The sequence below is a fragment of the Sipha flava genome, unplaced genomic scaffold (assembly GCF_003268045.1).
Source record: "Sipha flava isolate LNK unplaced genomic scaffold, YSA_version1 229_pilon_pilon, whole genome shotgun sequence".
In the NCBI taxonomy this organism is placed as follows: Eukaryota; Metazoa; Arthropoda; class Insecta; order Hemiptera; family Aphididae; genus Sipha; species Sipha flava.
This window is the reverse complement of record NW_020272866.1, coordinates 15,869-33,055: the sequence shown is the minus strand read 5'-3', so window position 1 is coordinate 33,055 and position 17,187 is coordinate 15,869. Positions and strand designations below refer to the sequence as shown.

The 17,187-nt window shown below is 32.3% G+C and overlaps 1 protein-coding gene and 1 long non-coding RNA gene across 2 annotated transcripts; one reads left to right on the top strand and one right to left on the bottom strand.

Moving 5' to 3' along the window:
• The first annotated feature begins 3,800 nt into the window (after nt 1–3,800).
• On the top strand, nt 3,801–8,689 carry LOC112683573 (enhancer of split mgamma protein-like). Its single transcript, XM_025554654.1, has 4 exons — nt 3,801–4,210; nt 5,472–5,561; nt 5,619–5,732; nt 7,642–8,689. The coding sequence occupies exons 1-4, from the start codon at nt 4,160–4,162 to the stop codon at nt 8,173–8,175; spliced, it is 789 nt and encodes a 262-aa protein (XP_025410439.1). The 5' UTR covers nt 3,801–4,159; the 3' UTR covers nt 8,176–8,689.
• Nucleotides 8,690–10,672: 1,983 nt separating this feature from the next.
• Nucleotides 10,673–11,008, bottom strand: LOC112683572. The gene is made up of 2 exons (XR_003148598.1): nt 10,817–11,008; nt 10,673–10,739 (listed from the first exon to the last, which is right to left on the bottom strand). It is a non-coding gene; the product is annotated as an uncharacterized LOC112683572 (long non-coding RNA).
• Between the last annotated feature and the right edge of the window lie 6,179 nt (nt 11,009–17,187).

Below are 17,187 nucleotides of genomic sequence, written 5' to 3'. Positions count from 1 at the left end.
AAAACAATCAAGATTAGGTTTTTCGTGTTTGTTTATTAATAATTATACGCAATAAATGTAAAAAAAAGAATATTAAACTTCGTCATTTGATTTTAAAAATTAACAGTTAATATCAAAATTCTTATTTTAATTAATCATTTACTTTTATTATTTTTTTATTTGTGTATTCTCCTTTTGTCTTTTCAAAAAAATAACCCTCGTCCCAATTATTGTTTTAAATCCGTGCCTGTTTATGAACCTACCTTTATATGTGTCATATCAGACAATAAAAACGTTTGCCCATCATAATATATTATACATAATATAAATTATCATAATATAATTATATATTACAAAATATTTGAATGTTTCGTTATTTTTATTAATCGTACTCTTAAACAACGCTCTAATCCAAAGATATTATTGTTATTGAACAATTTTTATGCGTTTATGCAACCGTAGAATATACTTATATATATATAACAAGATACCACGCAAACTATCGAATAAAATAACACTATACATATATATGATAATAACACTGCCAAGTAGATTTGAATACGATTTACATTTTACATGTTAATTAGTTTATTGCACTTGAATTAAATTTTATTGGTGATTCCCATGCTATATACTATAATATAATTATGTATAATAAACATATTAACTGTTAAATATACATAGATATAGGTAGGTTAGAAACAAGTCGTTTCTTTTTTAAATCTAAAAGTATAATTTCAGTTATCAATATTAAATAAAAGAGTCGGTTGATAGATGAGATATAAAAAGTCGATCGCGTGAAGCAGGGAACTTCTTGTCTGTGTATACAGATATATGCATCACAACTAATCTTTAAATTAATTGGACGAAGAAAAAAAATGGTTGGTATTAAAAATCGGTTCTGTACGAAAATATTTTTATCGAAATAAAAACGTAACTACTTGTAACAATATGTTTCCCCTGAGAGAGCACAGCAATAAAAACTGATTATTATATCATGGTTTTCCATAGACGAAACTAGGCCAAAAGTTTAATCCTCTATAAAACTAAAATGTTTATAAAATAATAGTTCTATTAATTTTACTAGAATGTACTCGTTACAATAAAGATTACTCTAGGAGAATATATTCTAGTGTATGATATTTTCTCGAATTTACTCCGGTCCCAGAAAATATTTTTCATATTGTATATATTACTTACTGTTCCGTCACATTTCCATAAAATATAAAAACAAAGCTATAAATTATAATCACTATGTTAATTTTATTTAATCTCTTATATCTGTTTCAAAAATTATCAACATAATACTATTTGTGTAAGGCTGTACAAAGATTCTTATCTTAATTGATATTTGAATATTATAAATGATATATTAAAAATGTTATTTTAATTATTGAATAGATTTTGATTCTTACAGCTTACTCTTAATTAGAGTTTAGTAATTTGACCGTCACGGTCTTGTTCGTTTGGATCGATATTTTAGATAAATGTATTGGAAATCAATGACAAAACATTGCATAAAAAAACAAGTGATGTTCCGTATGATTTTTAATAATTCGAGCTATATGACACAAAATTATGGTTCAGTTTTTTCCAACGTCTAGAAAAATCAAAATCTATGTTAACTTAAGATCCTTTAAGTTATGAAAGTCTTGGTACAAATAGATTTAGTGTTGCTCCTATCAACATCTAACATCCAATCGGATTCGAATTAAAAATTTATCATTAGGTATTTAATATTTTTATATCAATAAACATTTATATTTTTTCACTTAGACAATGTTCTTAAATGTTCTAAAATGTTTTGAAAACACACACGGATTCTTTTAGTAGGTAACACATGAAAATTAATTACCTTTAATGGATTTTTAACTATTTTTCGAATTCTTACTAAATTCCATTATCCTTAACTTCCTTAGTGGTTTTAATCAGTCGTCAGTGCGGATTACCGACAATCTACTACACCCATTTAAATGTCAATATAAAGTATTTTAATATTGTGTTTTAAGTACATATCAATTGAACATATGTTGTATGTCGACAAATAGTTGAGCAGAATTGATACGTTGTCCGTTGTCTTTAACGTGATACCTCTGATTTGGATCGTTTGCATGAAATCATTCCCATGTAAAATAAACAATTTTATTCAGACACTACTACTACACGAATAAAAACCTTTGACTTAAAAATACGAAAACATTTAGCATAAAAAACAGTACATTTACACCAGAACATGGAAACTAAATATGGAAAATAATAATCAATCGAAAAATAATCAATATTTCAAAATCAAATAACCAAATTATACAAGATTATAAAATAATTTAAATTATTATCAATGAACAAATATGTAAGTATGTATACAATAATTATTTGTATTATTATTTTTTTTTTTTTGTTTTTATTCAAATATAAATTGGTATTAGATACATATTAAGTCAAAACGAATAACTATCACAGATTTAAATCGTCCAAAATTTTAAATAATTCACTTAGATTTATGTATAGCCCTCAAAGAATTGCCCAATTGTAATTAGTTGACTTTTTTATAGCTGTTTTTTTTTAAATTAATTTATGTTATATGGTCACCGAAAAATATTATCGTTTCAATGGTGACAAATTATAACTTCATTTTTTTTTTGTGAGTTTCAAGCGTTCAAATTTTTTTCGACCTACTATATACATTTGCAAATCTACAGTGATTCTATCCTATAATACACGAATATTTTTTATTCCAGTATAATACAAAATATGTGCAGCTACTAGGAAAAAAATTCCTAGTTTAATTCAATGTAATCATACCATAATGTTGGAAAAAATAAATACGAGATAGTTATAATAATTATTTTGATTCTGTTAAATACATGAAATTTTCTATGAAACATAATACATCTACCATTTATATTATAAATATAGTGTTCATAATATACTTTTAGAAAAAACAAAGTTTAAAGATTTTTCCTGCCGTGTCCTGATACGTATTGTACATCTAACTCCTCCTTACACGATACATCATATCCAACGAGTTAACAAATTTTAGATTTTAATTATAATAGACTAATCCCAACCGCATACGCACACGGAATAATATAACATTATATTAGGTAAAATCGAGTGTTTGTAATGCATAATTGTTTTTCATACGCCAGTAAGATTACAACATACTGAATGTAAAGAACTGATCACGGGTTACGGGACTGGATAGTGTATTAATAGTAGACTTTATGTTGCGAGAGAGGGTTATCAATGGTTTATGTATAGTAATTTCAAACTATTATAACTTGTAGATGAAATATCTTTGGCGTATTTATTTTTAAGGGAGAGATTATTATGGTCATCCTTGGAACAATCACTAGCGGTAGTACTTTTGGACCATAGAGCAAAACTACTGCCATTATATAAAACATGTGTCACACGAGACACTTAGCATCATTATACATTCGTACACGTTACACATTACACATACATTCGTTCATGTCGGTGTATTTTTTTTTGTCCTGTATTTCCAATTCTGACATCCAGGCGTTTTCCGACGTTATCATTTTTACTATTACCATCATAGACGATCGTCATAATTCGGGTAGTCCTCCTACCAACGGGTTGGGAGAATCTCGCAACACGAATCCGGTGTACGTGCTACAACGTTCAACCGATGGAAAGGGGGGGGGGGGGATGGAGGGAACGAGTGCGTAACAATGCACGAACGCATGTGCTGTGTACGGAATAATAAAATAATTACGCTTGCGCGCACGGGGTTGAACGGTCCGTGGGAAACCGACGCGAGTCTCTGTTTCGTTTTCTCGCTCGCTCCCGATACGGCGGGGGGTTGTTCCGCGTGCACGAGCTCCGAGGGTACGCTACCATAAACGCGCGCGCGCCGAAACGCATCCCTCCGGTCTGACCGGGAGGTCTCGAGGGGATGTCGATGCTGTGAAAGAGGCGGTAGCGGCGGCGGCGGCGTCGGCGGCGGCGCGGTCGTGCAACAGGCATCGCCACCGCCGCTTCAGTCCGTTACCCACCGTCAGCTGGCGAGCATTTCGCGTGCGCGACGTGCAGACACAGTGTGCATAACACGTTTCGTCGTGTTCTCGGTCAAGAGGTTTCGTTACGTTTTTTCGTTTTCGATCGACCCGCAGTGCCGTTTGCGATTTTATTTCTATCCGATCTCGCTCCCACTGATATGTTTTCTCCTACGCCGTCGCCGATTTCTCGCACCGTCGCGTATAGAAAGGTAAGCAATTTTTTGTTGTCTGCGTATTACATATGTACAATGGCGTAATTATGGGGGACAAGTGCCTCCTCTGACCATTTTTTTGAGAGATAAAGGTATAATTTTGCCCCCCCCCAGATAATCCAACAGTACAAATAGCATCTTTTATTAATGAACTCTTATGGTTATTATTTAACAATATTGGTACCTAGTACATGCTACCTACAATTTATGTTTATCTAAACCATAAAATGAGTTAAAAGACTTATGTAAAATCAAACAATTAGATATAGAGTATAAAATACATACAATAAAAATATGTTTTAACTGGGGAGGGCGAGGGGTGTCAGAGTTTTGGTAATAATAAATATATTATATTGCCTTCCCTTAGGTTTTTCCCAGTTACGTCACTGCATATGTATGTTCTGTCGCTGAACGAGGAGTGATGGTTGGGAATGATACAGAGCGATTACGAATTTTATAACCGTTTTCCTTGATACTTGGTGTGCGTTGTTTTTCCGATCGAAAATTTACGTTTGTGTCCGAGATAGTATTTTATTTGTTTATGTTTTCCGTGAAAAATATAACATCATATAATCTACAGGAACAGTCGTGAAAAGAGGCCGAGGGACAAAAATGTTCAATTACCGCAGGATTACAGGAATAATGACTATTTGTAGGATTTATCATAGATTTCGTTATTGGAGTAAAGTAGATTAGAGTTTAAAGCACTTTACGTAGACGATTGAACGATAGTCCGCCGGTAAAAATGGTAAAAACTCGAAAAATATAGCTAATATAACTAATTTAAAAAAATGAAGACCACATGCACTCAACTTCCATTTAACTCGAGTGCATGCGGTCTTCATTATTTAGAGAACAATAACATATTATCTTAATGTAATAAATAATGTGATTGTTCCAGGATAATAGCACAAATATTATGAATTATTTTGTTTGAACTTGGAAATTAGTGAAAAAAAGGTTTATTTTAATTTAAATTACCTTACGTTGGTTTGGTTGATTTTGACATTAGAATATTTCGGTATTATTAAGACTTCTCTGTGTGAATTTTAATATTAGATAATGTAGTGTGTAGTTTTTAATATTACATTTTTAGTTGAGAATTTGTTAGTGAGTGTACTTTTTTTAACACTTATGTTTTACAGTAACTGAAATGCTTAAGAAAATTTATTTTTATCGTTTTATAACGATTTTTTCAAAAAAAAAAAGCACCATGGGTTTCATATGCAATAATTGATGTATAATTTTTTTTTAACAGATAACAAAACCATTATTAGAACGAAAGCGTCGTGCTCGTATTAATCGATGTTTGGATGAGTTGAAAGATTTGATGTATTCGGCTTTGGAGGTGGGTTAGTACTTACACATATTTTTCTAATTTATCTAACTGACTATGCGTTAATAGGCCGAAGGCGAAAATGTCGAAAAACTTGAAAAAGCAGATATTTTGGAATTTACTGTAAGGCATTTGCAAAAGATCACCAAAAGAGATCCGGTTGAAGAAGCCTATAAATTTCAAGTAAGTTGTTGTGTTATTACATTTCAATAGTAATGAGTTGTTTCTCAAAATACAATGCTACTATTTAATGAAAAAACATTACAAAAATTATATAAAAATGTATTTCACTTTCATTTGACATATTATTTTTTTTTGCGTGATTTAATTAACAAATAGGGTAGTATAATTTTATATCAGGCTTTGTTATATTGGGTTAGGTGAATTTTCAAATGTCCTATTGTATAAATTTCCTTTAACTCAAGTTTGTATTAATTTAGACGGCATGTATTCAATTTAAAAACAAATTATATATCATTCAATATATTTATACATTTAATTTACAATAAAGGTGTATAATATATTAGGTAGAAAGTAATTGTTATAATCAATCTTGTATAAAAATTAGTTTTAATAATCATGTAATTCGTAAAAACCCCATTAAATTTATTAAAATAATATAATATAATATGAAAAACAATTGGACAAATATCTTATGTCATGAAATAATAGTTTCTATTAAAATTATAAAAAAAAAGTGTAAATATAATAAATATTAATATAAGATTGTAATACTTTTTTTGAAGTGTGATAAACATAGTAAAATGTACCTATATATAATACATTATTAATGACATGGCCTTTAAATTTTCTAAAAATGTCAGAGAAAATTAAATATTATTTTTCAAAAGTATGTATATACTATATAAATTTATAGTTATTATTCTCGCACATACACATTCAAAACTAAGCATTGTGTATCGGAATCAAATACGTTATTGGACCAGCACTACTGGACCCTTCCAGCTGTACACGGGGTGTTAGCACGGATAGATCTACTGTTTGTTTTATATGTAAACAGATTCTATCACATGAAAAATAGTAATTCCTCAAGAGGCACACACCCGCTGTACATTGCATTATAGGGATCCGTCGTGTGTGCACGCTAGGACCACCTGTGGTTTAAATGTATAGGAAGCTAGGGAGAGGATGATAATCATCCGCATATTTCGCGTGAGAAATTTTTATAAACGAAACGATTATGGCCGTCATCATATCGTACCTGAGTCCCGATCAGAAGGGTACACCAGTGATGAATTTAAGATGGCAATGGAATAATCTACTCCCTCTCTCCAAGGGTATCCAAACCAAATTGCTATTTTGTTATAATATTTTTTTATTTTATGAAATAACTGTAAATCAAAAAAGTGTATTTTTTTCAAAATGATTTCGTAATTTCAATTGTAATCGATTGTCTACTGTCTCGTTATAATAAAAAGTAAGATTAAGTTTGATTTTACACTGACCTGTATTAATTGTATAATTTATCATTGCAATTTTAAATCAAGTAATTATTTTTTAGTATACCATTTTTAAACAGTAAATTCGCTAATTGGCTATAACAATAGACTTTTAAAAAACATAACAAATTACTTCTTATGATTAATTGATATAGTGTCATTGAGCATTAATCCTACTTCCGTAATATATTGATCCCCTTGATGCAGTTATAAATATTATTTATGTATTCTGATGTATATTATGCTGATATAGTATTGAAGCTAGAAAATAAGAAGCCTATGTATTCTACATGTGTTCACTTTTAGGTGAGAAATCCTTCCTAAAAGGACTGCACAGTAAAAGTCTTTAAATGTATCCTCCTGTCTTTCCTGTACTAAAAAAATCTGGTCTAGTCAGCATAGGAGTTTCAGTAGTCAACTCCTTATACCAACGTTATACACCGTTCAAGTGCACTGCCCTTAACTGTGTATTGATGTATGCGATAAAAGTTAGCGAGGAATCGATATGAATACGAAACGCAAAGTTTTCGAGAAAACCTATATGGTTTCGTTCGAAAACTAAAAACTAAATCGCTGCTGACCGTAAACGGTTTCATAGAACAGAGTTTATAATGATGCGTGTGTTTTCGCAGGAAGGATTCAGTCACTGCGCCAGCGAAGCTTGCAGTTTCCTGTTGTCATTGCCGGGGCTGGACTCGGTGGTGGGCCGACGGCTTGTGGAGTACCTGGCCAAATCGGTGTCGCGCGCGCTCGAGTCTCAGGTTACGGCCACCAACAAACCCCCCGCGGCGGCTGCTCAAATGGCAGCAGTCTCGCCGGCCGCTGTGGCCGCAGCATCGATCAACGCTTGCAGCAACGGCAGTGGCGACGACAGCAACGGCGGAGAAGCAGCGGCCCGCGGCCACACGCCACCGTCCAACAACCCGCCCCCCACACCTCCGGAAGCCGCTGCCGCGTTGTCGTGTCCGACCACCGTGGTCAACGCCACCTTACCACCGCAAAAACCCGTCGCTCTGACCTCGTCCAACCGTAGTCCGCACACCGTGGTTCGGCCCAAACCCACGAGGCCCGCTTTCGGTCCGTCATCGTCGTCACCGCACTCGCACGACGTCGCAGCCGCTGCCGTGGCCGCAGCGCAACGTGACCCAATGTGGCGGCCGTGGTGAACAGTGGCCAAAGGTGGTGTTCATTTTTTACTTAACCAAAAAAAATAAAAATATACCTATTTTAAAGGGGAAATAAATCAATCTGTCGGCGAGATGTGGATCTTTATATCATTATTGTACGGTCGTATAATTTCGATACTTCACTAATTCACGTGAATGATTTTTTATTTTTATTTTTATCGTGTTTTTATAAGCGTTGTAGTACAGAGGCATCATCGCATAACGCACATAATGGTATTATGTATTGTAATTTAGTTTTGTAACCGACACTACACGCAAATCCCTTTCGGAATGAAATGTTTTACGCGTTGTATAATGCAACGTACGGGCACCGTATAACATTTTGTTTTTTTGTTTTTTTTTCACCGAGTTGTTAAAATATGAATATTTTTATTATATTAGGCGTTTATCAATATGATGTATTGTAGTACTTATCGCTGTATAAAGCTACGATTTATTATTACGTTTTAAGATTTTGTAATTTGACATTTTATTATTATTATTATTATTATTATTTTTATAATTTCCTCTATTTAACTATTATTATTGCTATTGATTATTATTATTATTATTATTAGAACTATTTAGAAACGTATATACATGATTTTATTTCACGTTATTTTTGTATTATTTTGCGTATAATATTTGAGTATATGTGCATGTATGTATGTATTTGTGTGTGTGTGTGTTTGTTTCGGTTAAGATGTTTGCAGCTTTAATCGGTAATGCTGTGCTTTAAAGATGATCTCATCAACGTTACTGCAGAGTTAGTAGAATTCAATTTCTGAAATCGATTGCTGTTGCATAGCACTTTATGATATTTTTTTTCTAAAAATATGGTCAAAACGTTTCCTGATAATTCGTTTATACCGACTTTAGCTATGTATTGTATACATAATATATTATTTTATCGTTCCGTAATTTATTATTATTATTAATTTATGTAGTATGTATGTTTTTTTTTTTTTGTATAAAATATAAATACATATACATCGGTACATTATATGTGTGATCCGCTTATTATTATTATTACTAATCGTACAAACTCGCACTTGAGGCCTGCTTTCGACTGAATGGTGCGTGCGTATCACCATTGGGTTTGCGCTTGCGTTCATTTGTTCATGGCCATGAGATGTTTTCGACTAAGGCCGTCGTGCGATCAGAGTATATAATCATATTTATGTTGTTGTCTTCCTCGTCGTAGTTTTATTTTTATCATGCGCAGTCATTATTATACGCCCCGGTGCAGTGTAGTGAAATCTCGTCTAGTTCAATTGGGAAATCTATATCAGTTTATTTTATATTAAACGGATTCGTCATCGTATTACTTCGTTGGAATTCGAAGCGTCTATATGGGCTCAACCACTAGACGTCGCTGTAATCGTCGTTTGCATTCAACTCGATAAAAGAAAACCATTAATAATTAATGTTCCCTGCCGACGAAATACCGGGGGTATCATCAAATTGGACATAAAAATGACTAATACACCGACGTCTAGTGGCTGCGTTTGCATACCAATCTTAACAATAACACGACAGCGTGTTTGTACATTCTAAATTCAACAGTGTTACAACTATAATGAATACAATAAAGACAACATTTTACTCGATCATCGACGAAGGATAATTCGATTTCCTTTTGATTTTCCCGCGCCCTTGGACTATTGCCATCGAGATTTTATTGGTAACGTGCGGCTGCTAGTAACGTGGTAACTACATATCATTATGTTATTATCACCATCGTATCATGCACTATAATCATCGTATAATTGTTCGACTCGAATTCTCCTCGACAGTTTGCATAGTATTATTGTCTGTTCGAGGTTTTGCGTTTTAATACTAATGCGCTAATATCAGTCGCTAGCGACATTTTTTGAGACTCGTTGGTGCTTTAACGTTTCCCATACAGTGCGCGCGCGTTAGCACTAAGGATCATGACCAGGGCTCGCAAGTTTATGCATTTGCATGTTTTTTTTTGCTACATAGGAGAACATGCTAAGTGAGATATAAATGCGTTTCATTACAAAGGTAGTACAAATATAAAGTTTAATAGTGCATGTTTTTGTATGTTTTGAGTGCATTGGGATATTTGGCATATAGTTGATTTTTTGGAGTTATTAGCGGATATTATTTCATGACAATTCGACAAAATCGTTTTTTGTGGAAGTTAAAAAAAAAATGAGATCAATAAATGCTTAAATTCATTCTTGTTCTTATTCTTAGGGTCCGAACGCACTGCGGTATTTTCGCCGTCGGGTCCGAACGGTTTTACCCGAACGGTTTTTACGTTCACACCAAACTACTATATTTAGACGGACTGCACCGCACTCGACGGTTTCGCCGTTCTCCGTCGTCGGTCGCCGCAACATGCTGCGGTTTGACGGCGCTGCCGTTGTACCGTTCGTAAAGTAAACACATTGTTTCGATGGAAAGGAACCCACTGTGACTATAGTCAACGGTTAATTTTGTAATTTTTCATATACTTATATTTTTTTTCTAATTCACCAAATGCTTCTGCGACAGCAATCACTTTAAATAAATTGTCATAATCATCTAACTCCATTCTAAATAAATTAAATGTAATATAATAAGTAGGACTATGCATTGAATTAACTAATAATTTAATTTATAACTTACTTACATGTATTTAGGTGTTTGTGTACAAATCGTGGTAGGTAGGTATAAAAAATTTAAATTTACAGTATTAGATATAGTGAAATATAGTAAATACAGTAGATCACAGACCATAGTAGTTGGTTAACCAACCACTGTACTATCAACTATCAATATTCAATTTTCTTATGGAAATTAGAAATTGATATTTAGCCAGTTTAGGCGGGAAAATTGAGTGATAACACCTATTGTATTAGCGGTAAAAAATCGCAGTGCGGTGCGGGTCGTAAAATCCGCGAACGGTAAAACCATTTGGACCCGACGGCGAAAATACCGCAGTGCGTTCGGACCCTTATACTCTTCCGAACATATTAACAACATTTTAGTATTTTATCAGTTATTTTTCTTTTTCTTTGACACTGGGTTTTATAAGTTAAAAATAATACCACGGAAACAATGTTATTGTGCATAGCTACCACCCTCCTCCTATTGACGTGCTCATTGCAATCTAACAATTTATTTTCCTCACAACATATTACATGAATAGTCGCAACATTTTTTTTTTTGTGCACAATTTAAGATTTTTAATGCATAAAAATGCATATTTGAATGCATATTTTACCAAGTTTAAGTGCATTATTCCACGCTTATTTATGCGTTTTTTAGGGCGTGAACTTACGAGCCCTAATCATGACTATAGACATGACTATAGACTATATATACCAAAAGGCCATATATTATACTTATGACGTAGAGGCGGATTCAGGTATGTTTTGGCAGTGACATCTGTGTTGATTGGTTCCTATACTTGAAAATTGACGTTTTCGAATAAGGCGAAATACAATCATATAATATTATTTAATATTATTATAACATATTTTCCATTTCTAAAAGTACGGGTGTATAAAATGAAATAAATTGTCATTTAGATACAACAGAGACGGATTTCCGGGTTGTCCGGGTGTTGGACAGGAACGACCGAACAGAACACGTTAATCGCCGTCTATTGATCATCGCAAACGCTGACGTTAAACTACATCGTACAGGAAAACCAGAGCATCGCGTTTTCGTAGAAGCGTATGGTGTGGTTTAAATGCATAACATGTCTAGTTGTTTAGACCAGGGATGCCCGCAGAAATGTAGCTCGGAGGGGGGAGAAAAGCGAACATTTGCTTAAATCCTGATTTGAGTCGAGATCAAATGTATGTAAAAAAAAGACTTCTTATTTAGTAAATTACATAAAAAATGTCAGGGAGGCAATGGGACTCACATGCCCAGGATCAAAATGTAGGACAGGTCCAGTTATAATTATTTTAACTTATACGGGTATACATTATTTCTTTTTTGTAAACTTTTCATAACATTTTTAAATTTAGTTAGAAAAAATAATTATTTAACATAACATGATTTTTCCTGTCCGACTTGTTAATAATATTTAAAGATATTATAAAGTAAATAATTATAATATTAATAATAACTCTTTGAAAACTGGGCAGGCCCTAACCTGCTGGGCACGCCACTGTCACTGTCCCCCTTCTCCACGAGCGTCGCTGGTCCACAGGAGGGATAATTTTTACTTGCACGTGCAATAACTTAAGAATATATGTGTATTGAAAAAAAAAGATGATCCTAATTTGGATTTACGAATAAAACCGTAAAAATGTACAACGCGATCTCATTGACGAAGATCTGTGTGTACGGTGGGCGCAACCTCGCGTGTGGGCAGAGGACACAACGATACCTCGACCGCGGTCGTGGTCCGGAAATCAGGCGCACGTCGTCGTCTACGGTCCACTTGAGCCACGTACCACGGCGGCGGGCTCTGGGCACGACAAACAACACGTCGGACACGCGCGCGCGCGGTCGTAAATCGTACCGGCTCGTTTATTCTGCGGATCGAGCTCGTACAAACGTAACATAATATTATTATTGTAATACGTATGTGCGTGCGCACAACAATGTCGTCCGTGAATACGTATTATTATTACGAATCGATGTGCTATGCGTGTGCGTGTGCGGTGCGGTACACCAATAACCCGTTTACTTCTCGAATAATACTTTTATGCCTACACGTACATAATTCGTGGTTCGGACCAGTTCATAAATATAATGTATAGTTACAGCATAATACGCATGATTACGGTAAACCGCACTGACCAACGATAATAACGTTATCGTCACGAGAGTGTTTTCTTTTCTTTTTTGTTTTTTTTTTTATTTCTCTCCATCGCTACCCTAAAAGAAAAAAAAGGTGTGATGTACCCCCGCGTACCGTTCACCGAGTACACGTGTGTACAACGTAATATAATAATAATAATAATAAATAACAACGCATGATTTATACTTGTGTATTACCATAACCCCACACCACACATGCGCACTTTATAGTATAAATATAATGTACACGAAATAAATTCGATCACGTTTCTCGGCGGTTGTAGTGCATACACATTATACACGTATTGTTTACGAGTTTATTACATACATAGGTACATTACACCGCGGTCAAGTGCCCATAGAGATCGTATAGTTACGGTACACGCACGTTACGCGGTTTACTTCCGATCTCCGGTCAACCCTGTAAAATATAGAAATGCGACCGTCAACGCATTGACCAGCGTATGCATTTTTGCGGTTGTAATATAATTCATTAGATAACACGACATCTGAGTATTCATTTTTTAGGCTATACTAATTCAACCATCATATCCTTACTATTGCCATGCCCTGATTGACAGTGACATACTGGACGCCTTTGAATACTATGAATACTATAACAATGAAAATTAATACCATACTTGAAAACGGAGCGTTAATATTGGTTTTTTTTTTTAAAAAAGAAAAAAAAATGTGTGTTCAAACTTTACCTTTCTTCGATCTTTCCCCAACATTGTCTATGCCTAACCCCTTAACAATCAATATCGTGAACTTATTGTTTTATTTTCGACTATTTTTCATAAGCTACTATAGTTGTCATACATATAGAATACGTTTATGCCGAGAAAATTTGTTCAAAAATCATATAAAAGATGGTTACTGCACAAATAACATAATATTAATGTTCCAATTGTTTTTTATGGAATTGTCTCCGAAAAAAAAATGTATTCTACTCATACAGCGATGTAGTTACAATCATAAGAATAATTGGTTTTCGTTTTATAACTACAGCTTTACAAATAGCTGGGTTTCTGATGTGCAATAGTTGGAATCTTATATTATACGGTGTTTGAAGATTTCTTTAAAGTAAAACGGGAAAACGTTTCACTTACCAATTATGTTTCTAACCACGATTTCTTCTGCTCGTGATTTGCGCAGTAGAAACAGAAATTTAATGTATCCATATATATATATATTATGTTAAATTCAAAATAGGCTCATCAACAGTACACAACAAAAGTATAGCTATTAGTACCATATGAACCGGTTAGATCAAAAGTGTTGTAAGTCAGTATTTATTCATTTTGAGATAAATGGACCTTAGCAAATCTACACTTGTGTCTACAATGATGAAATATACTCACACCCAAATATTCAACTTGATCCTTGATGTAATTTTTATTGAACGCTTATTTAATATATAAGCGTATATATATTTATTACTGACATGTCTGTACAATTTTATTGTCAATGTACAATTAAAAAATAATAGATATTAAAGTAAAACAAAATACTTTGTTTATTTAAGAAAAAAAAATACCAATAAATGTTGAAAATTGTCAGAATAATAAAAGAAAATGTAACATTTAAAAAATAAAATATAGTTATCTTAAATAGTCCTGTGCTCGTCTTCAACTTCTTATTCACTTTGATTCCCGGCTTCAAAATCTTTACCCACTGATTCCACTTTTTGAATTAAATTTTTAAAAATGAATGAGAAATGTATTTCAAGGGTCCATTACACTTTTTCAATAATTCATTGAACAGATAATATACGACTTGAATGCTAATAGAAAATACAAACTGAACTATATTAGTGATTTGTCTTTTATGCCTTCATAATATTTTAATTATTGTTAACGATGTAATTCAAATGTAATTCACATAATATGTGGTTACATAGATTTACACCAGACTCATTCGAATCGAGCTGCCCTCCCCCCGGTTCAGTAATATAATGAATGTGTGGCGCTATCTATTGAAGAAATGTATTATTTGACTTAATTCGCTATTAAAGAGATAATAATTATCATACCGATATACTGAGCCTATTAATCGTTTTAATAATTGATATTTAAACGATTAATAAGCTTTAATAATTAATAAGCTTGTTATAAAAAAAAAAAAAAAAATGACTTGCAACAGCACTTTCATTCTAACCAACCATATGATTGAGCGCGTATAAGAAATCGTTTCACTGTGAAAATCATTTGTTGCACGGCGGTTTTGATTAGGCAACACAAATTACATGACACTGCACACAAGTTTTTGATTCCGGCGAAATCGTCGTTGTTTTCCGCTCTGTGTTTTTGACAATGGCGAAATTACGTGTGCACTGTGTATGCTGATTTGATATTCTTCGAAAACCTGACGTTAGAACATTTAAGCGGTTCATGAAGAAAATCCGGAAGGGACACTTTTAGACCAAAATGAACGTTTCCCTTTTCAGCCAGTTCACTTTACGGCCATTCTAGAATGTCCGTTTTAATTCAATACATTATTTTGGCCACCAATTAAAAATATTCTTCACGGTTTTTTCTGTTAAACTATACCAATTATTTTTTTGTATAATAATCATATCTATAAAAAAAAATATTAAGTAATTGAAACACTGATAAGAAAAATGGTCCAAATCTATTATTTACAACTTTACAGTAGCAAGAAAAAACAGTTTAATTCAGTCTATATATTTACAGTTTCATATTTTTTAAGGGAAAAGATTTCTTTATTAGGTTAAAAATAATTAGATTAATGGCTGAAAATAAAAATAAATTTGCCAAATTTTTATATAAATGGTTATAAAAGTTGAATTTTTGGTGTTGTTTAGTTATTTCGTGTTTAATAACTTTTTGGGTTAAATGTTGCCAATCATGCTATTAATCTATTATTAATCTATGCCATTAATCCAGTTAGTCTTAAACATATTTCTTCTTATATCAGCAAACAACCAACTAGTTTCACAATAGGTTTTTTGTAAAACAACGGAATAATAAAGCTAAATTCGGGGTATTTTCCTACCCATTTTAGTTATGGCATAATAGAAGTCACTAGAAATACGTCGTGGATTATTTTTTCCATTAGTATGCATTGCGTTTGAGCACAACAAAAAATCATTTGAAGGCTTGCATGGATCATACGAAATAATCTGTTTTTTTTTAAACTGAAACTAGTTAATGTCCCTGGAGAATGCCCCTGATCTGTTGGAAATTCTAAATTCAAATCCAATCCTGTGAAAATATTTGTTTATAAATTAGAACAGATGAATTTAATAAAAATTCTTAGTACACATTGATTAGTGAAAAACATTATTTAAACATTCTATTGTTCAATAAAATAAATAAATAGCAGTAAATAATAATTTTATGTACCATCATCCAAATTCACTTCATTTGACAATATTTCATTGTAATCCACATCTCCAGCTGAACTTTCAAGTTGTAATGAAATACTGATTTCAAGCTCCTACACCAAAATATATTAATATTAATATTTTAGCTACACAAAATTAAAATTTATTTATGTAAACAAATTACTAGGAACTAAGTTACCTAAGTTCAAAATTATTAAGTTTGATAACTTTTAAATTCAGTAGTTGAATAGTATTTAACGAATTGGGTAAATAAAAGGAACTTAAATTAAATTATTTTTTTTTTTTTATTAAAATGTAAGTTATTTTTATTAGTTTTAATAATATTATTTTTTTTTACTTTTTTTTTTTACATTTTGCCAAATATGTAACGGGTACATTCGGACCTATTGCTACAATAATACCATGAATATTATTATTCACGTTCATTTTTTTACCTAATTTATACAAATAAACTACAATTAATGTATTAATTAATTCTAATATTGCAGTATAAACAATTTATAATTTGTCCAATATTGTGGAATAATTGTTAAATTATATAGGACAGACAAATAGAGTTTAATTTTTAGTAAAAGATTCTTATACTAGAAAATAAAATTAAAAATTATTTGAAAATATTAGATTTTAAAATAAAATATTATAAAACAATAGGTAAATACTTTTATAATACCTATAGGTAAGTACTAACGAAAAAGTAACAAAATATGTTCCAAGATCTAAAACATTAATAATGTAGTTGGTACCTAATTTAAATTTAAATGCAACTAAAATTAACTAGATAGGTATATTAAAAGCTAAAAGAAGTTAAAAAATTAAATTAATGTATTACATATTTATTACCTAGGTATATAAAAGTTATTAAACAGTTCACA

Excerpts from the sequence above, each read along its gene's own strand:
- LOC112683573 (XM_025554654.1), top strand. The coding sequence starts at position 4,160 with ATGTTTTCTCCTACGCCGTCGCCGATTTCTCGCACCGTCGCGTATAGA. Across the intron at positions 4,211-5,471 it reads GCACCGTCGCGTATAGAAAG|ATAACAAAACCATTATTAGA; the intron begins GTAAGCAATTTT and ends TTTTTTTAACAG. Across the intron at positions 5,562-5,618 it reads TGATGTATTCGGCTTTGGAG|GCCGAAGGCGAAAATGTCGA; the intron begins GTGGGTTAGTAC and ends ATGCGTTAATAG.